Consider the following 25,639-nt stretch of genomic DNA (forward strand, 5'->3'; position numbering starts at 1 on the left):
TTTCTGATCACAAGGAAAAGGAATGTGGACTTTTCCTCGGAGACTGTTTTAGGCAGCCCGTTGCAGTAGGAGTGGAAGGGGGTTTAGAGTTAGGTTGAACTGAATTTGAGTTCTGATTCCAACACAAAGTAGCCGATGTCCTTAGGAAAGCGACTGAGATTCTCTAGGTCTCGATTTACCATTCTATTAAATAAGGATAATAATATTGACCTTACTGGGTCACGGGGAAGCTTAGAGATAGCATCATGTGCGAGGTGTAACTTCTGCCACGTCATAAGTGCTTGATCCTTATTGGCATTGCAGGTTTATTTTATTAGAGTTATTAGTAGGTGGGCATCTCACATTTGAATTGAGAACGAGTTAGTGGTGATGCTCTATTTAAAGGACATACAGTGATAAATAAGCTATCACGCCTGGCTTTGAAGAATTTGTCATCTTTTAATAAAGGTAAAGTATGTACCCAAAACATCGAAGGCAGTGCAAATATCGATAGTTTTTGAAGGCTACTACGTGACACTTGTAAATACTATACGCTTTATGTAATGAATCACAGAACATTTTCCATGGTTTATCCAGACGTGGAAGTTAGGGGACTGAGAGTTAATGAGCGAGGGTTCGTACGTCCATCCCAGTCCAGAAGCTGCTCGTGGCCCTACAGGGATGGGTGCCTGCGTAAGTCCTTCTGACTCCACAGAGTGTGCTCGTGGCCTCGCGCACCACTGCTGCCATGGGAGAATGTGGCGACTGTTGCAAGCGAATGCCACTGGAGTCGCGAAGAGGTGGGCTCTGCCCCCGGGGGGCCAGGAATGAGAGGCCCCTCGGAGGAGGTCACGGTCCGGGTGGATCATGGAGGCGAGCTGGCTTTCCACCGACGGAGCTGAAGGAGGCATGAATCAAGACGAGAGATGCATCCAGTGCTTTTCTGCGATGTGTTTTCTCGGAGCACTTAGTTTAGCAGAGTCCGTGTGGGGGCTACAGAGAAAATGCTGGGAAGCAGGTTCATGCCAGGCGAGAGGAGGGGGCTTGGGGTTTTCTCCGCAGTGGTCGCTATGAGACTTTCAAGTATCTGCTGCGAGATGGTGAGAGCTCTGCGTCGGTCAGGCGTACTCTGCAGAATGGCATAGGACATACTGGAAGCGAAGCGGTAAATCAAGACTCCGGTTGGAAGGCCATTGCAAGAATTTGGAAAAGATTTATCGAGAGCAACGGAAATGGAAAGGAGAGGACAGATGGGAGGGACATTGCCGTGGCGGTGTGGCAACTGAGCGAGGAGAAGGCTTGCACGAGGCTGCAGGGTTACAGCCCGGGCCTCCAGGGGAATAGTGGTTCCAGTAAGAGAAGTGGCGTCACTAGTTTCCAAAGTAAAGACAAACCGGTATCTCCATAAGGCCCAGCGGAGACTGGGCTGGGACCCCCGATGCCCAGGGCTCTTACGCACAGCTGGGGTGGGGCGTGGGGGTGGGGGGTCTGCTCCCTCGTCTTTAATGCAGCTAGACTTTTCTCCGCTGCTATAGAGCAGGTCCCTAAATAATTTCGTTTCCTTATAATGTCGATGCGACGCAGTAGGACCTTAGCTCTTGTTTACGTCAACGAGCCCAGGGTAGAACTGGTTTCATTACCGTTGTTTCACTTAAAGTCACAGAACGAGGACCTCCTGTACCAAGAGCGCGAACCCGATGCGTCTGAGTTCTGTGGAGCGGGGCTCGGTGGAGGGAGCTGTGTCTGCACAGGCTGTCAGAGGCGAATCTCTGAAAAACTCAAGGGACTCTTACAGTTCAGGCGAGGAAGCGCTCCGCCTGAGTCCCGTTCCCCAGGACAGACGTCGAAAGGAGCGTGAAGTTTTCTTTGTGGGTCACTGACTAATACATGAAAGGGAAACTGTGTTTCTCCAAGCCTCGTTCGACAGCGCTGTACGCGAAAGGAAACGTATGCAGTTCACCGGGGGCTGAGATTGGGTCAGGGTTGGTTCAGAAACGTTGCTGTTGCCACTTGAGAGCTTTGACGAATGCTCACTTTCTTTTTTTCTCCCCTCCAATTGTCTTGGGCAGTGTTTGTGAGGTTCAACTCCAGCCATGGTTTCCCAGTGGAGGTCGATTCCGCCACCAGCATCTTTCAGCTCAAGGAGGTGGTTGCTAAGCGACAGGGGGTTCCGGCTGACCAGTTGCGTGTGATTTTCGCAGGGAAGGAGCTCAAGAATGACTTGATGGTGCAGGTGAGTCTCCTTGGTGGGCTGTTCCTGAAATGCAGCCAGCCCCATTGCTCATGCGGCTGGCGCTGCCAAGCTGACATTCATGCCTGACATCTAATAGAATAAATAGTGCCTGGGGATTCCTTGAACTTTACTCCACACCGCTTCATTAATTCTGACCTTCTTAATTATGCATTAAAACAGCAAGCAGGACGGGTTGGAAGAACAACCGTGAGAGAGAGAGAGAGAGAGAGAGAGAAAACACACAAACTGGGCTTAGTGCATAAACGTTTACTGACTGTGCACGCAGCAAGGCACGATCTCGGTGTCTGTTCAATTTCTACCTACTTATTCCGTTTGAATCTTAATGAGGAAGGATTCGAATAAACTGCTCCCAATCAGGCTACTCACTCGCTGTGCGGTGCGGGATTTGCAACCCAATTGTGACCCCTGGAGGAGAGAGGGGAGCCTGCTGCTGGCGCTGGCGGGGAAGGGCCGGGCTCAGGGCCCCAGTCACAGGGGGAGTCTGGAGCTTGCCCCGCCCCTGCCCCCACCCCCGTGATTGGTCTGAAGCTGGTGATGAGGGAGGATGGAGCATGGCAGAAAGGCCACCTCCGTGCTGAATTTCATCAAGCTCCAGAGAAATTATCCCTAGAATGGGCCCCGAAATGTGAGAGAGGGAGCAGGGCACGCGCGTGTGTGTGCGTGGTGCGCACGCGTGTGTGTATGTGACGTGTGCCTGTGTGTGTGTGTGGCTGTGCCTGTGTGTGTCCTGTGTTTGTGGTGTGCATGTGTGCATGTGTGTGTGGCATGTGCCCTGTGTGTGGCACATGTGTGGGGTGTATGTGTGTGTGTGGCATGTGTGTGGGGTGTGTGTGTGTGTGTGTGTGTGGCGTGTGCCCTGTGTGGCATGTGTGTGGCATGTGTGGCGTGTATGTGTGTGTGCGTGGGTGTGTGTGATGAGTGCCTTCCCCCGCCCCCACCGTCCCCAGTTCCACGAAGCCCGCGTCCCTGCATCTGGGGTTCCGCCCGGAACAGGGACTCCGGAGGGATAAGGGGAGCACTAGCTGGGCGACGGGAGGACAGTGCTGTCACCTAGGAGTCTTGGCCGTCATGCGCTGGGGAAGCATGCCCTTCAGCGCAGGGAGAAGTTACTCCTTGTGGAAGCACGACAGAGGACATGCTCTCTGGGGACCCAGAGCACCCTGCAGACAGGTTTCCTTTTACGGAGCCAGCACAGGTCCACTGTGCTCCTGTCTGCAGACGTGTAAGGCCCCGCTGTGTCCAGGAGCAGCTATGTCCAGCCACACAGAGCCCCCTCTTGTTGACGTCCATTGCTCAGTCTCCTCCATGTTGATATTACCCGCTTTGTGAGATGCGTTCAAGGTACAAAGGATGCTGTAGAAATGCAGGTGGCCCCACCCGTGGGCGGCTCCCGCTGAGGGCAGAGGTGCTAGCTCTGGGCCACAAACTGCTGTGCCTGGCTTTTAGGCAGTTTGTTTCTATAAGGAGGTGTCTGCGCCGAAAAGGGTTTTGATTTTTTTTTTTATTTCAGTCAGCTAAAAAGCTTTTACCGTAGCTGCCAACCTCTAAATCCAAGAATGTTTTCTCCACAAACAAACGACTTTAAAACAGCTCCTTGAACCTAAGTGATTTGTCCCGCCAGGCGTTCTGCGGTTCCGAGGTCTGCAGCGTCACACCTCTGCCACCTGCCCGAGCAGATCGGTCAGACTGATTGTAACAGGAGATTGATTTTTACAACCATTTATGGAAAAGCTATGTATTGATTTAGAGTCTCTATTTTGAGAGATACTTCTTAAAAACTTCTAATGCTCTGGGATTCTCAGGGGATCCCAAAGACGGGCCAAACCCATCCCTGCTTTTGTGGGGACCGCTCTGTGTGGGGTTCCAAGATCAAGAGGAATATTAGGCTGAACCACGTGGCCCAGGTTAAAACAGCGAGACATTTCCTGTGCTTCAGCCTAATAGATGAGGACTCGATACCCCTTACGGGACAAAGGAAGCCTGAGTTCCCTCAAGGTGGCGAAAACAGACCTGAACGGAGGTGACCGCAGCTTCCAAGGGGGAAGGGACACTGAGGGCTCCAGGGAGGGAGCGGGAGCACGGCCTGCGCCGGGGAAGGCACGAGTTCCTGTTCCAGAACCCGGAGCAGGCGCCGACGACGGGGCAGGACGGGAATTTGGAGCTGTGTGGACAGAGCCCTGACCGCCTGGCATTGCGGTGATGCGCCTGGGGAGCTGGAGCAAAGCAGGGTCCCGGGGGAGAAACGGGAGTCGGAGGCTGGGGTGGCTGCGGGAAGGCCGAGGGGCTCTCACACGAGGTGGCCCTTGGTGGCAGCAGCAGGTCTGTGTGGACATGTGCCGTGGGCAGTTGAGAAAGCAGGTGTGGGGCTTTGGGGCTCACTGCACATTTACGGGCAACTGCCATGGAGGAAGGGGTTCAGAGCCCTGAGCAGCTCCTTTGCTCACAGAGTAAGGCGGGGAGCCAGGCGAGGGGGCATCATCCGCCCACGGGACCGTCCTCAGGACATTTTCGGGGGAATGACTGGCAAGGAAGCACATGCACAGGCGGAGAGCGAGGAAGGGAAGGGCCTCTGGATGTGGGGACAGCAGTGCTGGCTCAGTGGCTCCAGGACTCCAGTCCAGGACCCCGGAAGGCGAAGGCTAGAACGCGGGGTTCAGAGTGAGTCGCGGGAGTGTGTATTGAGTGGGGTTCAGCTTGTGAGAAGGTAGGGGGGACTGGGGGTCAGTTGCCTGACGACCTGGGACCCCAAGTCCTGGCCCTTGGCGGGGCGGGTGGCTGACTCTTAACATGGTCATCATCAGTGTGAAAAAGCACTTTTATATTCTGATTTTCTTCTGCTTAATGTTGTCTCTTATGCATTTTCGTGTTGTTTTATAATCTTTGTTTTCAAGTGCATGGATGATACTCTATAGTTTATATCATAGTATTACTCAAGTATTTAGGGAGTATCCAGTTTTTTAATATTACAAACTAAGACAAACTGATTTTTGAAATGTATCTTACCTGCTTAGAGAATGTGGCCTCTGTGCGTTTTACTTTGCTCTTTCGTAAAACGGGAACAGTAACGGTGCCTGTCGCTGGGATTTCGCGGGGGCTACAATGGCTAATTTCTGTGGCGCTCTCGGCACAGAGTATGACAAGTAGTAAACACTATATACATGTCGGCACTGATTAGCGTCATCGTCATCGTGATCGTCCTTATCGTTATTCGGCAGTTACTTCAGAGTCTAAGAGGTCACCATGAATGACACAAGACTCCTTTTCACCATGAATTAGGATGAGCATACCTGCAATCAATTAGAGAGTTAAGACAATGATAACAGGATAGGTATCTTGCTGGGGTGAATATATGTGTGTGTTTGTTTATGTGTGTGTGTATATATGTGCTTGTATAATTGTTATATATTTTCACTGAAAAGAACTCTGTGGAGTTTATAAATAAATTTTGACCCTTTCATATGCAGGTTTTACTTATCTTACAAATAGTGGAATTTGGATGTAGCAAGCTTAAAACATTTTATAGTTCCGCTAAACAAATTTGGTAAAAATGGAAAACTATAGTTGTAGTGTTCGGCAGAGATTCATCATGGTATTATTGCTTTTAAAATATATTTTCGTAAAGTGGATCTCTGCTACACTCTGTTAGAAGCAAATTGGAGAGAGTTATATGTTTTTCTATTCCATAAACAGTGTCTCTTTCTGTTTTTTCCTTATACCTGCAAGTACACAGTATAAAATATTAATCTTTCCCGTATTATTTACAGTGAGTTGATATTTTTTCTTTGGAAAGAGTTCTTGTCAGCTCGCGCAATGAGTATTCGGGGCCCATTCAAATGACGGCTCACTCCTTCTCTTGTGCCCCAAATCTGACACGCTACATATCAAACATCCCTGAAATCACCTCTACGTGATTTTACGTTTACTATTAAGAATCATACAAAGAAAATAAGGTTTTAATGCCATTGTGTATACCAAAACTGATGGTCTTTGCAATTAGATCCCGTTAAAATGACAGGGACTCGTGAATTTATATAAGAACTGTTTGAGCAGAATTTATTGTATTCACAGAAGCTGTATTATTATCAATATCATTAATATCAATAAGGTTTATTAGTTAGTGTATTAGAGTTCTCCAGAGAAACAGAACCATCAGGCTCGGATGAAATAGGGCAAGTTGGGATGAGATGGGATCAGATAGATAGAATATAAGGGGTTATTTCATGCAGTTAAGGAGGTGGAGAGGTCCCGAGGTATCTGCAAGCTTAGCTCCAGTCCAAGTCTGAAGGCCCGACAACCAAGAGAGGTGACAGTGTAGATCCAGCCTGTAGGCTGGTAGGCTCGGGACCCAGGAAGAGCTGATATTTCAGTTCAAGTCCAAAGACAGGAAGAATACCAGTGTCCTGACTTGAATGCTTCTGGGAAGGAGGAATTTAATCTTATTCCTGGGAGGGTCAGCATTTTTGTTCAGACCTTCAAGGATTGGATGGGGCCCACCCATATTGGGGAGAGTCTACCCGTTCGAATGTTAATCTCACCCGAAACGTCCTCACAAACACACCAACACTCGTGTCTCACCAAACGTTTGGGCTCCCTGGCTCAGTCAAGTAGACACATAAAATTAACCATTACAGCCTGGACATGGAAACCTCGTTATATTTAATTAAGGCTATAGGGAAGTCACTCTATTTGTCGTCTCTTTGCAATAATGAATTAGACATCCAAACTAGGAAATAAAGTACGACTTACTTTTGCCCAGAAATTTTTGCTTCATGAGAGGATTCATCCAGATGGATACTCATAAATTCCTTTAAACAAATATTCAATTTTATGGTGTTAAAATGTATATACACATTTGGAGACCATCGTTTCGTATAATAGGTCATTCTGCGGTAGGCATTAAAGGGCATCAGTTTATTGCCCCTATTCTTCTAAGCTTTGTGAGATGACAAGATTTAGGATTGGAAGGCCAGAGACATTTAGACTTTAATAGCTTAGGCTGTAAATATTAAAGAAAAATAACCCCCAAAAGCCAGATTATTTAATGGGCTATATTTGTAGTGATATATACTATATATATTTCAAAATTTGTAAGCAGTGAAAACCAGCTTTCACTGAAAGGGTAAATCATATCCAATGGCTAAAGAATTCAAGTGTTTGAAATCTGTAAGAAAATGTACCTGTTATTTTCAGAAACGTTATAGGTTGTTTTGATCATATCTCTAATTAACCTGCTAAACTCTGAAACTAAAAACTGCACAGGGACATTGGGAATGCCCTGTGTGTGCCTTGAACCGCCCCTAACAAAAGCAAACGTCGTGTAGCTAACTTTTTGAAAGCTGGTGTTTTCTTAATGTCCTTTTAATTATTTTTCAGCATTATTATTTTCCTTTTAATATACTTAGGCTGTATTTTTATGACTATAGAATTAATATATGGTGGTTATAAAAATTCAAATGACAGGGAAAAGCGTACAAACAGCCCCCTATAACTCTGCTTCTGTGTTTTTAATAATTAAGAACGGTTCATTACTAATCATTCTTTATATGATAATATGTAGGCTATCACTTATAATATTATTATTTATTCCTTTAATTTTATCAAGGTGTCATGTATTTTACTGAAATTATTACCTCAAGTATACCTGAGTACATTAAAGAAGCAAACTTTTGATATTTCTGTAACTTGTTAGGTCTCAGTTTAGTGATTTAGGTGTTGAGAAGCCAGCCAATTGTTTTCATATAAGACTTTATGTTAAATTCTAGGCATTTATTTGCAAGTTTGATGGTTATATTTTGTTAAACGGTATGGAATCGGCAGAATATTTTTGATATTTTTGATATCAAAGAATATTCTTTGATATTTTTATATAATCTTGGACCAGTTGTTCATAACTATTTACTCACTTCTGTTTAGTTACCCTTTATCATTATAGTGCCGTACTGTACAGTCACAGAATGTGCAATGAGAAGTTACGGCTGAGAAAAATAAACAAAAAAACCCGAGCATCCGAGCTGCGTAACGTTTTCAGGAACAAGTGCAGAGTCGACCCTGCTGTATGAGGGGCGGAGTGGCGGGCGGGGGGGCTGAGTGGGCTCGCTGGGGTCTCCCTCTCGCTTTCCTGCTCTTTCTTTCTTTTCATAGTGATCATAGATGACATGACCGTCATAGCTTGTCATACAAAGTGGGGCACTTTTGAAAATGGAAAGAAAGGTTCTATTAATAATCACGCCAGGACGACAGTGCCCGCTGGCGTTGTCCAGGGCTTGTAGACACTGATGGCTGCCTCGGGTACTGGGCAGTGTTTCTCAAGTTCTTTTAGAAAGAAAGTGTTTTTTGGTGACTTCTCTCAAGCTTAAGACCACATTTCAGTAGCTTTAGACCACAATTTCATTATGACAATTTTCATAATAAAAAAGAAGAGGTTCTGTCTTTTTAACTGGTGAAAGACCTTTTTGAGATTAGAATGCAACTGATACCACAACATTTTAAACAGTTTCTTAAAATTCGTAGTTCCTAGAGGATATGTACACAGGCCGGTTCGAGAAACACCGTTAGATTCTGATTCTTTTTTTCATGCATTAGTATGTTCTGTTTTGTCATTGGCAAGATTTTAAGAGTCTTAAAGACGAAAGGAAAATGGAAAGAATATGGATGTCGAAAAGTGGGTGTGGTCCGGCTCAGGTTTCTCTCCCAGGAGGTAAAGGGACATGAGGGAGTCAAGTTTTGACGTTTCACTTGAATCTGTCAAAGGACAACTCCAGCAAGGTGTGGTGAGTTGCGGATGCACAAAGTAATACCTGTCACCATCACTAAAATAGCTAAATGACTAAAATATAAAACAGTGATGACGCCAAATGCGGGTGAGGATGTGGAGAAACGGGGTCACTCGCATATCGCTGGTGGAAATATGGACGGAAACAGTTCAGCCGCTCTGTAGGAGCGCGTGATAGTCCCTTAGAAAACTAAACACACGCTTACCGCATGGCACAGTAGTCACACTCTCGGTCATTTGTCCCAGAGGAATAAAGACTTATGGTCACACAAAAACCAACAGGTGAATGTTTATAGCAGCATCATTCACATCAGCCCCAAATGAGAAACTACCCTGATGCCTTTCGAGGGGCGACTGGTCACCCAAACTGTGGTGTGTCCGCACCCCACGCCAGGCCGGTCCTAAAAAAGCGTGCAGCCCCATGCGAAAGCAGCGAGCCGTCTTCACCAAGAGAGTTCATTGCTCGCGTCTTTTCACAAATATGTGTGTAAAGGAGGAACGAACTACCGATACACATTTTAGATGGATTTCAAGGGAGTTATGCAGAGTGAAGAAAAGCCAGTCCCAAAAGGTCATGTACTGAATGATTCCGTTTATATAACATTCTTGAAATGACAAAATTATAAGAGGAAGAGAGACGAGTGGCTACTAGGGGTTAAGGAGGCGCTGGGAGCGGGAGGGAAGAGTGCGTGGCGGTGAAAGAGCCTGTGACCCCTGTGCGGACAGCTGTGCTGTGTCTCGACTGTACCAAGCTGATCGCACGGCTGTGATGTCACCCTGTAGTTTCGCAGACGTCACCACTGGGGTAACTGGGAGTGGTGCCTGGGTCTCTCTATTTCATTTCTCGTGACGACGTGTGAACCTGTTACGACCTCGAGATAAAGTTTAATTAAAAAAACAAAAGAGAAGTTTTCCCTCTTTCATAGAGGAATAGAAATAATCTCTCCTATAGAAAGTAAGCAAGCATGCTATTTGTGTGTATTTTAAAGGGACAGTGTTTATTAGTGAGTGACTTTCAACATGAGAAGTTAGAAAATAATTTAACTCATCTCAGAGACATTGAAAGACAAACTTGCACTGAGCGTAGGGCCAATAATTCTTATAGAAGTGTTAAGGCATCTTCCTTGAATTCTTAATCAGCATCTTTAGTACCTTGTAGGTCTGAATGGACACAGGTAGTATTTATTTTCAAAGCCTTTCTCAAATTTTCAAGTAAACAAAAATAAACAGTTCTTGACAGTTGTGTACTCTGGTTGTATATATTTTCCGAATGGATTTGAGCCGTGCACGATCTCTGTAGAAAATAAGCGAGCCTCATGCAGCCACTGAGGTTCTAATGGCGACAGGAAACACCCACTCAAAAAGCGTCCCCCTTTCGTGAGCGTCACACACGCATGCAGTGGGAGGGATCCGGGGATGAGGTGGTTCCAGTCACAAACTAAGTTTATTTCAAATCCTTTCAATCTGACTCCTATACAGGAGAGAGAGGGGCTAGATTAAATCGGAACATCGAAACAGTTCGGCCATGATTTTTTCTTTATCTATAAAGAAGAATTCTGCAAAGGACAGTATAAGTGGCCAATACGTTTTACTAAACATTCATTTTTTTCTCCGATTGGAAGACAAAAGGAAGCCAGGTTATATGCCATATACTCTGAGAACAGTCATACAATGGTCTCTTGCATTTGCATAAGTGAGAGTCTCAAACACTTCAGGAAAAAGAATTTTTATTCCCAAGGGCTGACTTGCTAACGAAACGGCTGGCCTCATTCATTTAGGTGAACGCAGATACCCTCTCGAGCGCTTCCACAGAACTGGCACGTTAGAATAACAGCCGGTAAGCACGGCTAAGTGTCAGAGCCTGGAATCTGAGGATGATCATCTCTACACAGCAAGTGCTCACTTCAGGAAGACCCGAATTTAATCTGTGTCTGGCTATTTACATGTGCCAGCCAGAAAGAGTCTCTGAATGACTTACCTCTTTACATAATTCAGAAGCCTCAGAAATGTTATTTTTCTGTTGAAAGGAAATCTTGACATCTGCGTGCCCCCGCGGGCTTATGAAACGTCTTTGAGGATTGCCATGGATAAACGCAGACTGAAGGGGAGGAAAAAAAAAAAAAAACCGTTGAGATTTTTTAGCTTATAAGAGGCTGAAGATATATGGTCTGTGGGTTTATCTAATAGGCTCATATCTCTCAGACGTTGCCGCTGCCCTTATTGTGCTCATATCCCAAGGTGTGAGGGAGAGAAACTCGGGGGCAAACCAATCCCTCCAATCTTAACACAGGATGCGTTTTCTTAGAGAATATGAGGCAAAAGCCTGTCTCTTAGGAACCCTGACAAATGAAAGAGGTGCTATTACACACTGAGAAATTTTATTACTATTCAGCGAAGTCCTCGTTGCGAATATTCTGCTCTGCTGTCTCTGTTATTGGACTCAAATGCAGTCTTCCAGCTGACCTGATTTTGTTTCCGATTTCATTGAATATAGTCATCTTCCTTTAGAGAAGAATTTCCGAAACGTGAATCTGTGTCTATACCATCCACCCGAAAGCTTCTAAACCAAAAGATCACTCACCCAAATCCTACCTTTTCCTTCTCTCTCACCAAGTAATTATGACAAGCCCGGGGTTACTTGTCAGAGAGCCAAGAAAGGTTTTATATGAGAAAGCTCTTTAAAGCTCATGTACCAGACTCACTTGGCTGATCAATGAGAGTTCCTGTTTCATTCATTTTCCATTTGAAGGGGGGCTCGAGTCACAGCTTGAATTGATAGATTAACATTGATAAATATTCACTCTATCTTTCATCTTTTTTAGACGTGCAGTAAATGGGAGATGGTGTAAAACGTGTAGTAAAAATAATTTATTTTAGTTATAACTTCAGTGATGCCCACAAGACAGAGAAAACAAAATTAAATAGGACAGGGAGAGTTTTACCTTCCTGTCCTAATGTGTCGCATTTCCTTCAATTAGTTCAATATTGATAAGAATACAGCTCTCAAAAACCATTTAGAAGCAGAATTTTAATTAAATGAAAATAACATCGGATAAGTGGATGTCTGTCGCTGCAGGAGCCTTTGTAAGGCCCTAGAGGATGAGCTCAGAGAGCATTCTTTGGTCATGAGCTAAAACACAGGACATGCAGACTTATTTGCAAGGTATCGAACATCTCGGGTGTTCCTGATTTGTGGGGCAAGCCCGTGATTTATAAAGTTAGAGTGCTCTAGTCTCGACGACTTGTGGATTTAAAAAAATTTGTTTTAGCCTTTTGTGCATCTGTACCTTCATACAGACACACATATTAACTTGGGGTATGCAGTTCTTAGGAAGAAAATTATAAATTTTGTGTATTGCATTTCTGTAAACTGCGTTTTCTTGAGGGTTTTATTGTGTCATTAGTTTTATTTTACCTCTAAATGTTTCTTCCTATTGCTGGGTCTGGTCATTTCGCATTCGCAGGGTCAGTCCTCTATGGTTTATCATGAGACTGATTATGGCACAGAGCTCTGCTTTTTAATAAAACATTCTGACATTAGAGGTCAAAGTGGGGCATGTGAGAGCCCCATGATGTTTATGTTTTGGGGTACATCACGAACTCTATTTCAAATGTGTGGACTTTTGAAATCTCAGTACGGTTTTCGCCGAGGATATTTTCTGTTCATTTCTACATCCTTAAGTATTTCAAAGGGAATCGGATCTGTGTGTTTGCATTCAATTTATGCATAATTCATCAAAACATTGTTCCGAAAGGGGAGAAAATAAAAACAAAACAGACATATCTAGTGCTGTTTCGAACTTGGGCACTGAGAACTTCGTAACCTTCAAACGAGGCAACGTGAGCTTCCTCAGTTTACCTGTTTCGCCCCTCAGTCAACTCTCATTTTGAGTAACGTTGACATACACGTTGTTCCTGTAGACGCTGACATTTCTTTGATACTTATTTTTATTACAGGGGAGTTTTATGAGGTCATATCCAACATATGCTCATTGCCATATGTAACAGAGAAGTTAAAACTTCAAGAATGTCACACACTAGGTGAAATCAGTTAGAATTCTACTCTGGTTTCCAGTACACAGATATAATGAAGAGGAGACAAATCACTCTATAAAGTCAGACTTTCTGCAATAGGCAAGTCATTAAAATTCTCCATCGTCTATTTTTCTCATCTATAAATTGAAGATAGGAACAGTGCCTGTATTTTTATAAGATTATTATGCTTATTGACTGAAATTATACCTATAAAAGCTTACATATAAGCACATTTTAAACTGTTACTAATTTAGTTTGATGACCCATTCTCAAAAGAAAAGAAAAAGCATTTATTTCTGATGTACAATAGATTCACCCTGAAATTTATTTTGTTTTAAACCACTCCAAAAGAGAACAAGTTTACCCCATGCCAAATGTCGTGTTCCAGACTCCACACTCAGGGTAACCTCAGAATGGCATTGTATGAATTGTGGGAGCTTCTTTAAGTCTTAGGGCACACTGTAACCTTAAGAAGAGACTACATTCTATTTTAATGGAGTTCACCTCTGTTTTAATGTGCTGGGTATATCTGAACACACCATGTCATTGTGGGAGCGAAGTTGCAGGAGTACTTGCTGTCCAAACTCTCTTACTTTGACGAGGGGCACAGTGATTTGAGGCTGCTCCGAAGAGTTTGTGAGCCACTCGAGTGTAAAGTTAGAGGGGAGGGCAAGAGGATCGGGGACACTTGGAAGACCAGGCGCATCGCAGGACCTACTTAAACGAGTCATTTGTCGCTTTTGCAGTTTTGAGCAGAATGAAAATGCTAAATTTACATATTCTATCCTTTCGTAGTCCATTTAAAACTAGTAGCATGGTTCTTGCCTATTAAATTAGTATCTTTTTGTGTTTCTGTTTTGAGTCTTTTAGAAGGAAAGGTTGATTTCTTGTAAGTCAGTCTTCATGTATTGCTTGTCATATGATGTTATATAATATTGTTGAGTTCATCTCTATTTTTTATCTTCAGCTCCATTCCATTGCTGTTTTTTTCTTTAAACTTTGAATATCACATATTGGTTATCATTCCTATTCACCGATAGTAAACAATTTTATAAATGTTTCCATTTTCCCGCAAATGGGTATATGGGCTATTAAAAGACTAAATCGGTTATAAAAAAAAGGGGAACTTCTTCTTTTGATTGATTTCAATTTATAAAAAAGTTGTCATTGAAAGTTTAAAAATTAATTTGGACATATAGTAGACAAATATAACGATTATTACTTTATGAAAATAGCAATATATTCACTAATTACTTTTAAGGCTTCGTTTGATTAGAAAACATACCTGTAGATTTTGTATTATGAATCTGAAAAATACAATACATTTGTTGATAGTCCTTTAGGGTTTGGTATTTGACTTGATATTTTCAGTTCCTGTTTCTGGTGGCAGAATGTTGCAATGGACTAGACTTCTATTCAAAAACATTGGATTCTTTATATTTTTTCTATTATTATTATTATTATTATTATTATTATTATTATTATTATTATTATTTTGGCATAAGAGATTGATGAGAGAACTTTAAGTATCAGATCATTTCTTTGACTGAATGAGTTTTATCTATAAGTAGTTCTTTTATAGACAGGAGAAAAATAACTAAACATAGAGGGCTGACTACCGGTCATAGACCACATTCCAGCCTCTGCTCACATTTGCTTATGCGTCCCTGTCATGCGTTCTGCCTGCGGGTCCCACCTCTCACCCTCCGCAGCATTCATAATCACCGTCCATCCTGTATCAGGAGGCTTCTCAGTTCTTTCAGCAGCTCTGATTGGGTTAAATACAGCGGTTTGCTGGGAAACTTTATGTCTCCGTGATAAAAAGTTCTGATTGTAGCCTTGGAGTTGCTGAGGTATAAATCCTCCCGCCCCGGTCTTTTGCAAGGCGCCAACCTGATAATACTGACTGAGAAATGGGAAAAGATGCCCACGCCCCGTGCTTAGGACCTTTTAAATCATAAGAAACCTTTGTTCACGAAACCCTTTCAAACATGAAGAAAATGGACATGTCCTTAAACCCTTTCTCCCCGTTTTAGCATCTGTATATTTCACCTACAGTTTTGGACAAACTCGCTTGGCCGTTTTGAAGGAGTGAAGCGAGTGCCAGCCCACAGAACCGGCCGCCTGGGTGCTGGACCAGTTACACGCTCCCTAGGATGCTCTGCGGATTAATGTGGCCCAGCGTTTTATTTCAGGATCAATGACACGGTTTATTTAGTTGCATCGTCAATTTAAACCCCTGGCTCTTCTTCACAAGGTCTATATTTAAGCCAGTTCTCTCATTCTGTATTTATACAACCAATAAAAAAAAAAAAAACCCATTGCTGAACATGCTTTTATTGAAAACCCCTATATGCTACAAGTGAGATATGATGGACCCCGCTCCCAACAACCTTACAACCGGTGACGAGTGTGTGTGCCCGTGGAGTGCGTGGGTTACAGCGACCCTGGGTTTGGCCTTGGGGGCCGCCGGTTATTACCTTTGCGGACCTCTGCACGTCAGTCGGTCAGTCAACCATCCTGTGCCTTGACGTCCTGTCCTAAAATGAGAAAAGCAGCATTGGCCGCCTCGCAGCGGCCTGAGCGTGCGGTGAATGAACACGCGTGGAGGACTTCAGGGGCGTCTGGCCCGCGGAGAGCACCCCTTGCCGTCAGTTGCTGGTATTGCAGTTTCAGCATTGTCACCATCTTCACAGTGCGGCTGGAGGACTCGGGGAGGGCGTCTCAGCGGGCAGAGTGGGAGGCTGAGCCTCACAGAGATAAGATGACTTTTCCTGTGTTGAAAAGTCACAAAGACATCTGTGCAGAGGTAACAAGACACGGAAAGATCGGCACGGAGCTCGGAGCAGTGCGGAGCTGCCGTCGTGTGTTGGGCCCGAACGGGGGGGGAACAGGAGGAAGGAGGAAGGGGCGTCCCGATGCGGGCGGACGCCGGGAGCCGGGGCTCGGAGCCCGGGCTCGGGAATTTAGACGTCTTCGTCAGCTGTTTGGTCCGTAGCCCTGGAGCGATGCAGGCAACAGGAATCAGGCGGGATTTAGGGAGCTGGGGCGGCTTTGTGCCGAGGGCGTGACATCCTGCGGGGAGAGAAACGGAAGGAGGTGGCCGGGCCACTTGGGCGACTCCCGGCGGGCGAGGCGGGCGGTGCGGGTACAGGAGGCCGCGCAGGCGCAGGTGCCGCGGGGCAGGTGCTGCAGGGGACCCGGGGGTGGGGGGGGCGTGTAGGGCCCGTTAGGCGCGGTGTGAGCTCTGGGGCCAGGGACTGGGCCCCGACGCGGGAGGGGCGATCGCCGGGCTCAGTGGTTCACGAGCTGTCAACGAATATGAGCTGTAAACGTGTGCCTTGTCCTTCTTCCAGTGAGGACGAGACAGGGACGGTCCCAGCTCTCACACCAGGTCCTTGCATCCCGAGAGCAATAAGTCATTACAGCTTTCTGTCAGAACGTCATAAAGAGGAAGGGCACAGGTTAAACACACACACACACACACACACACACACACACACACACACACACACACACACACACACCCAGCAAAAAGATAGAAGGAACCTGGGTGCCTGGTGGTGTCACACAGCCCCTGGGCCAGCCCTGGACAGCTTCGTGTAGGCTCCTTGTGACATGTGACACACTCCGTTTTGGTTATGATTCTGTAGACAGTGCTTTACTACACTCACTCAAACTCAGTCCTAGCTGTTAAACTAATAACAGCGGTAAATTTCGGATAATGGTGAATGCTTCGAATAAAAGAAAATGGGCTCAAGACTGGTGATACTACCTTAGATTTATATGAAATCTTCTTAATATGGTGATAGTTGAGCTAAGACCCAAGGGAGCCAGCGCTGAGGATATCTGATGAAAAATAGTCCCGAGGGAGGGAACAGCAGGTGCAGAGGACCTGGAGTGGCAGGAGCTGAGCATTTTTCAGGGTGACACAGAAGGCAGTGAGGCCAGGACCTGCTGGAAGCAAGGAGCTTAATTCGGAGACCAACGCAGTTGTCTGCGGATCGGACTTGGCCACATTGCTAGAACTTGCAATGGAGAAAAGTGTGTGGATTTCTGATGCTTTTGAGGCTGTTTTACTAGAACTTGCCCATAAACTCACTGAGTGTGGGATATGAGAGAAGAATATTTAAATATGACACGCAGATATTTGGTTTGAACACACATTAGTTGTTGATGGCTGCAGGGACGGGAGAGGATGGGGGAAAAAGAGGAATATTATGGGGGGCGGGGTTCTAATACATTTCATTGGAGGGGTTTAAGGTTTCAAATAAATTTTAAGTGGAAATATCCAGTAGGCAGTTTGCCGATGTGAGTCCGTTTCTGAGGGTAGAGAATAATAAAACAGAAATGTAAATTTGAGACTCAGTGTTGGACACGGGGTGCTAGCCAATAATCTATGGCAAGACGCAGTCTTCAATTAAAGTTTGTTCGAGAACATCCACATATACTCCCAGCAAGGATGAGGTTAGATGTCGAATCTCGCTAGAGTAATAGAAAGTCACGGAATCTGTATCAGCGGCTTCACATTTGATTGGCATGCTTTGTTCTTTTGCAATGCCTGATGTTAGCAATCTTGCTTTCCTGTACAAGTCGAATTTTCATTACAAGTCAAAGATAAATGAATGGCTTATATATAAGCCATTGTATAAAATTTGGAGGGGATATATACTTGTAATTGAATTGCAAGTACTTCAGGAATGCAAATGAGAATGGGCATAGTATAAAAAAATACCGATATGCCCACCATTCAGCTTCAGAGAAAATAAAATTACAGCTAAAATCGAAGGCCCGGATGTCCTCTCTGATTCTGTTTCCCTCCTTTCTCCCCCGGAGAGGGAACTCTTATTCTGAATTTGGAATTCGTCATTGCCATCCATGTTTTCAGTGCCCCTTTTACATATGTATTTACCAATCCATAAATAATATGGAATACTAGTCATCGGCATGTTTTTAAACTTTAAATAAGTGATATTATATTATACCTTTCTTATGCCACCCCGTATTTTTATTCAGCTATATTTCGAGATTAATCCATGTTGGTGCAAGTAACACCGTTTTTTGAGATGATTTATTTTTGTTAATGAATGACACCCCCCTCGTGAATATTACTCAGGGTATTCACTCTTACATGGTTGGGAATCGAAACTGTTTCTGCTTTTTTGTGTCACAGATAATGCTGCCCTGAACATTCCGTGTAAGTTTCCTCGCACACATGCAAGACTTTCTCTTAATCAGTTCCTAGGAGTAGAATTTCTGAGTCGAAGGGCTGTGCATCTTCAGCTTTCCTAGGTATCGATGATTGTTCTGCCAGGTGATTGAAACAATTTCTGCTCCCTCCTGCCTTCCTGGAGAGTTCCGTTTGTCTCACACCCTACTCAATGTTTAAATATTTTCAGACTTTTAAGTTCTGAGTCTGACCGGTGTGAAGTTTTATATCATGGCAGATGTAACTTAACTTACATTTCCCAATTAATAGTTGATTGAGCTTCTTTTCATAGATACTGGCCGTTTATAGTTCCTCTTTTGAGCATTAAGTATTCTGTTACCAACTTTTCTAATGGGTCTGTTTTTTTTCAGTAAATTATTTTAACGCTCAGAGAATACTAATGATGTTGGCGTTTTATAAATTACGAATTATCCGCCAGACTACAGTTTGTTTTTTAGCTTCGATGCCGTTATAGGACATATACATTTCCCATTTTAATGTGGAAAACTCCAACCTTTCTGTGTCTAATTTAAGAAATCTTTCCTATGTTATGGTCATGAATTTTTAAATCATTTAAAATAAGTTTTAAAGATTCAGCTTTCAAATACAGGTCTTTAATAACTGGAATTTATCCTTGTGAATGCCATATGAGAAAGATCTACTTTTATTTTCTACAGGAATAACCTGTTGCCCACTTCCGTTTTTGAATATTCATGTCAAGTTTCCATGTATGGCTGGATGGGATCATAATTCCTTTTCAGGATTTATTTTAAAATGTGTCTACAATTTGGTCAAAATGTGACATTGCAATGTTTATAACCTGTACTTAATCTATATGGAAACTGGGTTTGAATACATAAAAATCCAACTATCTCCAATTGAAACTCGTTAATGCGCCCAGTTAATGAGGATTGCCCCTCCCCCAGGCCATTTTCAGATACTGAGAATTAACAGCTATACACATAAACACATGAAAAAACAGGACTATGAGCTGAAACATTTTAAATGTATTTTTCAGATGTGAATAAGGTATAATTATTTATAATACTGCTTAAATCACCAAGTATAATGTGTGTTCTCAAAAAAGAGGTTCTTTGGTTGTCTCATTTAGACTATGAAAGATTTTGTAAACTTGTGATTGGATTTGTTTTCTGGATGAATATTGTTGACATTAAAGATTAGTCAGGCAAAAATATGCAAAGTTCTCCACTAAAATTAATCATTAAAATCTTTTATATGTCAATGCTTGCTGTGTACCAAGCTGATTTTAGTTTTTCCTCTTAGGGAATATGAAAGTTTAGATCCAGATTCACTTTTTATCTGTGCATACTAGATACTCTTCAATGAAGGTCAAGAACTTTTGGATGTGAAGTGTATTCATTAGGTCTTTGGGGATCCCGAGTACATAGTAAATGAAAGGCATTTCATATTATTTTTATGTCTCACGTGGTATCACCATTTAATTTATTTCATCGATGTTGCCACATCTTATTATTTCATAGATAATGGCTCATATCTGGGTACGTTATTGGTCATGTACATTCAGGAGTAAGATGATCTGGTGCACTAGTAAAAATGTGACATTTTTGGCACAGAGCCTTAGCTTCATCATCTGTTTGTCATAGGATGGTAAGCACGTTAATATTCCTACAGCTTCGTTTTGTACCTGAGAAGACAGGAGTAATAGTATCTGACCTTGAGTTGTCGTGAAGGTTAAATATAATATTGTTTGCAGAGCACCTGGAACAGTGCCTAGGCACAAGGTAGGCACTCAAATGCTTCTTCCTTTCTTCCTAATACATAGTTTGTCATTAATCACCCATTGTGGATAATAAATTTTCCAGACGAATACCCTTCCTCTCAAAGTTATTAAAAATTACCTGAAGGTAGATCAAGCAGATTCTCTCTGGACATCAGCTTTTGTACAGGAATGCCTGTGGTGGGGCTCTTGCTTGCAAATGTGTCCTTGTGTGTGTGTGTGGGGGGGCGGGGGGTGTCTGTTTCCACGAGGGCTGAAGTGATGGATTTTTACCTCAGTTTGAGCTTGAGCTCTGTCACATTGTTTGGCTTAAGTTTGCAGTTTGGGTTACTTGAATTCAATAACAGGAAAGAATACACAGGTAGAAAAAGGTTGAAACTGGATTATCACTAGAGTTTCAGCCATCATGGTTTTTTTTCTGGCATTAGAAAAAAGTGCTAACCAGTTTAAACTTTTAAAGTATTCCCATTTTCCTCTGCTTATCTCTTAGTGGGTGATAATTTTGCTTATGCTTTTCAAGACTCGAATCTACAGAGATTTATTCTCTTTAATCTTTTCTAAGTTTCAATGTAGTATTTTTGGCTGTTTCCTTTTAAAAATAATAGAGATAGCATGTTACTTCTCAAAATATTTGCCATAGGCCCTTTTTATCAGAATCTCCTGGAGCAGTTTTTTGAGACCTATGTGGGATGGGGGACCCTCCCCAAATCTATCGGAGTCTCTAGTAGTTTCACGAAGGTACCTGCATTTTTAACAGTCTCCCCAGGTGATTCTCCAGGTGACAGGTGCATGCTCGGTTTGGAACTCAAAAATCTAGATTTTTCAACCCGCAGCCGTTCTGAGATAGCAATCTCTCAGTTGCTCATCTAAGGAGTTTGACAATAACAAAAAACATAAAAATGAAAGTCAACGTCTTCTGTAATCTCACCGCCCGAAGATGATTTGTTACATGTGTTGGTCTGTGGGGAGTGTCTTTGGGCCGTTCCAGGGTCAGGCGGGCCTCTGGGGTGCCGAGTGGTGTGTCAGACTTTTGACACGGCCCCTGGCCAGCTGTGGAGTCGAGAACTTTGTTCACTCTGTGTGTCAGTTTCCTCATCTGTAAAGTGAGAATAATAAATGTGTTATTGGTCTATCTTAGTCCTTTATACCGCCTTATTGTATTTTCGTAAAGACTGAGCAAGTGCTTGTAAAATGCTTAGTAAGTTCCTAGTACATAGTAAGTGCTCAATCAATTTCAGCTATTATTTTTATTTTTTATTTATATTAGCTCTTATAAATAATGTTGCTATGAATATTCGTGTACCAGTTTTTATATGGACATATATTTCTCTTGGGAATATACCTAGCTATAGAATTACTGGGTCATATGGGAGCATTCGTTTAATCATTCGAAGAAGTATCAGACTGTTTTCCAGATGCCTGATGATATTTATATTCATTTGGTTTCATGACGATAGCAGAAGTTCGCAGGGCGCACTGAGAAGTCTGCTTTGGCGGTGATGCTCTGACACACCGTAATTGTCGTTTCTGAGCTCAGGGCTTGGGCTCCGGGTGCGTGAGTGCTCTCCCTTGGTTTCTGTCCTTAGACCTGTAAACTTTCCTAGACTGAGCTGGGAACCGAAAGCCGTTAAAGTAAAGGGCATAATCTGGTGGCAGTGCTGTCACCGTCAGGGCGCGCCGAGGCTCCCTGGAGCTTTCCACGTGCGAGGCTTTTATCCCAAAGAGCAGCATCTGGCCCTGAGCGGCTGGCAACCTGTGTCTGTAAATGCAGCCCCCTGCTCATTAGCATGGATCAAACACATTTCGAATGGGAAAATGGCATTTAAGTCGCCTCTCTTCTACCGAACGAATATTTCTCTGAACCTTTTTGCCATTTCTCACTCTCCGATGTCATATTGCCCCACGGCATGTGACTGTGATTGGTGTGATTTGTGCACAGTATGGATCCATCAGAGGATGAAATGCGTGGTTAGGAGGAGAGGCAGCCAGCCTCAGCACCAAGTCACCAGAGTATGTCAGAAGGGTGTTGTAAAGTGGAAAAACACGGAGATGCGACGTTGTGGCTTTGATGTAGAAGTTGGCATGTTTTCTTTTGGACTTAAAAAAAAGAAAAGAATCCCTAATTTTCACTAGTAAAGGTGGTTTGTATCACAAGATTGGCAACATTTACCATCATTATGGGAAAACAAGTAAAAATTCCTTGGAGTTTCGGTAATATTGTTTGCATCTACTACCCTGAGATGTTTGATTTTCTTCACAGGCTGCATCTGTTTAATTCAAATTATGCACATGTCTCTCTGGATAGCAGTTTCTTCCAGCCGTTGAGATAGTGCGGCGGAGAGACAGGCTTTCCACAGCTGGCTGTCCTTGGGGACTACTCTGTGCTCAGTCCTAAACCTGGACCATATATTTTCAGACCTTCATCCTTTTTAAAAGTCATTTCTTCTGTTGATTATTAAGTTGATTCATTTAAATATATTTTAAAGCTTTTCAATCTTCTAGGTACAGAATCTAAGGTTGGTACCTCTTTACTCAAATTGCCATTTCAGTGGTAGAAAGTGGACCTGAGAAGCTTATTATCCCCAACCTGGTCTGAGTTAGTAGGCAAATTATTAAGAATAAGACCAGAACGAAAAAGTTAGGTAATTTGACAATGTAGTAAATAACTTTTACCTGAAGGAAAAGTCTGGAAACCAAAATTTTGGAAATATTGATCGATGTATTGCCTACAAACCACACAGAAAAAATCTTACTGCCTGGCAACGGGTTTAATTGCATTTATCAAAACACTTCCAAGTAAAATGCACTTACTCTGCTACTTTTAAGACACATAACTGTGAAAAAGAGAATGAAGCAAATAATTTAGGGATATTGCTTCCAACTACAGCCAAAAACATAATTTTCTTCTTGGTACAGACAAAAGCTTGATCAGGTAATGAACTCTCCTTACCACCTCTCAGCAAAGGACAGGCTCCTTCATAGCTAGAGTTGCCCTGATGTCACCGGTGGGGGCGCGGAGTGTGTGGGGGACTCAGACGGTGGGGAAAACGTATGATCTTAAATGAGGATTTTAAAAAGATATAATTTAGGGAAATAGAATAGAATATGCCAGCAGATGCTCACCCTCAACAATGCTGTTGATATTGCGATGACATCATATAAATGTAGACCAAGCAAGGGTCGTTCACACAAATGTCCCCAAGTGCCAGGTAGGTACTTTAAAGGGTACGATATTGGAAGTAAAAGCTTGGAAAGCGATGGAGCCTTTGGGAGCCTGGAGAATGCGCGATCCTCTTAAAGGCATTAAAGATGTAAATGTTTAGACTCCCGTACCACCGAACAGTAGGATTCAGTGGTTTTCAACCTCAAATGAAAAGATGTCCGTTATCAGTGCTGGTGAGTGTAATTTATGAGGGCTTTTCATTAGTCAGAACGTTCTGGAAAATATATTCTAAGAATACCATTAGTCTTTAGTTAAATTTGAGTTTTTTTTTTTTTTACCTCAATTAAATTACATATTGCCAGGTGTTAAGCAGCTACTCTTTTTTTTTTTTTTTGGTACTTTTCAATTACAGATGATACAATATTATATTAGTCTCAGGTGTACAACACAGCGATTAGATATTTATATAACTCAGGAAGTGATTTCCCAAATAAATCTAGTGCCCACCTGTCACTGTACCTAGTTATTATAATATTATTGACTACGTGCCCTGTCTGGACTTCATTATCCCCATGACTGTATTGTCACTGCTGATTTCTATTTCTTGGTTTCTTCTTTTTCACCCAGGACCCCAACCCTTCTCCCATCTGACGACCACAGATCTGTTTTCTGTATCTGTGAGTTCCCGTTTTGTTTATTCTTTTCTTTTATTTTTTAGATTCCACATATAAATGAAATCATATGGCATTTGTCCTTCTCTGCCAGACTTACTTCACTTAGCATAATACCCTCTAGACCCATCCATCTTGTCACAAATGGCAAGATTTCATTTTTTATGGCTGAGTAATATTTCATCGTGTATATATACCATTTTCTTTTTTTACTCATTTGTCTGTCTATGGGCACCTGTATCTGTATCTTGGCTATTGCTTCTGTATCTTGGCTATTGTAAATAATGCTGAAATGAACGTGGGGGTGCATGTATGTTTTTAAGCAGCCGCCCCTAAAGTTGGAATCTTTCGACATAAAGGTATACATATACGTGAGTGGTAGTCTTTCATGAATATCTGTCAAAACAGTTTTCACGCCAACTCTTTCTGCCTTTTGGAAATTCGTCAGTTTCAACGGCCTTTATTTAATTCATCAATTTGCTGCAACGTTTGATCGCCTGCACACAACCACTTTACTTCTTAGTTCTGCATCATGGCATCATTTGTTGAATATATTTAAACAACAACAAAAAATGAGATTACACTCATATTGAAATTTAAATATCTGTGGTGCTGCAGTTTCAACAGACTTTCCTCGTTTGGCTGTTTTTCCGTGGGCACAGGTGAAAATGGCAGTTTCTTAAACCTGTTCTTCTGCAGAAAAGCTGGCAAGATTTTCTCACCTCAGTCAGCCGCATCCTCAATGTCAAAAACATTAAGAGAAAAAAGTAGAATACTGTTATTTTTAAAGAGGTGTTATTGACTAGCATTCTGTCATCTCTCAGAAATAAGTGAACATCTGCAAGTGTTCCTTAGAATCAGATGTCCTTTATCTTCCGAAACAGAATAATAGAATTTTTACTGGGCTGTAAAATCAAAAGTTTGGGAACAAGTTAGTCGTATACAACACCTCCAGTGTCGAAAATCTATTGCTTTTGAAGACAACCTGATTCATAGTTCTTTCAAGATGAAGAGTTTTAAGAATGCTCACTAGGTAGATAATATATAATCTTTATATTTTCCATTCTGATTATCTTATTCTGTCTTTTTTCATAACATAGCCTTATTTTAAAACTTCAGAAGCTCAGCGAAGAACCTAATCTCTGTGACAATCATAATCTTTTTGTCCCAACAGCAGTTCAAAACTGCTTGCCCTTATTTATGACAGAAATTAGCTTAATATGAGACCAATGGTCATGCTTTGTAAGTGTTAAGTGTATGTTATGGAGCGACAAGCTGTGCCCATTTCCTAAAGACATCAGCCACCTGTGTCTGAGATCTCAGGTTCGTCGTGTCCCCTCACCTGGGGGTCCAGCCTGGCACCCTGTGTGTGCCTTTGCCTCACCCGCTCCTGAGCTGGAGGCTCTGTGTGCCAACTCTGGGCCAAATGAACTGTCATGGTGGGCGATGTCCAGGACCCACTCCCTTAGGAAAACAAACAAACGAAACACTGAGAAGGTGGCTTGAATGGAGATATTACTCTTTGAACTTAATTTATAAATTGAACAAAAGCCAGGGGGAAAAAAAAGCAATAACACTGTCATGAGGCAATAGGATGGTGATTTAGGCAATAGTTTTTTGAATGAAACGGAAAAAGAAACTGGGTACCCGTCAGAGAGTCAGACGATGCGGCCGCCATCAGCCACCTTCCGGCCTTCGCGTCCCTTTCATTTCGTCGGGATGCCTCGCTCTCTAATTAGTCGCTGTCTGAGACGGCTTGTTAATTCCGCTCTGTCTCTGCTCTCTGTGTTTCGCAAA

The 25,639-nt window shown here is 43.0% G+C and overlaps 1 protein-coding gene across 1 annotated transcript in view; it reads left to right on the plus strand.

Annotated features, from left to right (window-relative positions):
- Nucleotides 1–727: 727 nt before the first annotated feature.
- The window catches only part of PRKN (parkin RBR E3 ubiquitin protein ligase), an 899,371-nt gene continuing 874,459 nt past the window's right edge, over nt 728–25,639 (plus strand). The window contains exons 1-2 of the mRNA XM_011373769.1: nt 728–779; nt 2,049–2,212. Coding sequence (XP_011372071.1) covers nt 728–779; nt 2,049–2,212 — 216 coding nt within the window. The remainder of the gene's footprint in view (nt 780–2,048; nt 2,213–25,639) is intronic.

Source organism: Pteropus vampyrus, unplaced genomic scaffold (assembly GCF_000151845.1).
Source record: "Pteropus vampyrus isolate Shadow unplaced genomic scaffold, Pvam_2.0 Scaffold230, whole genome shotgun sequence".
NCBI classification, from domain to species: Eukaryota; Metazoa; Chordata; class Mammalia; order Chiroptera; family Pteropodidae; genus Pteropus; species Pteropus vampyrus.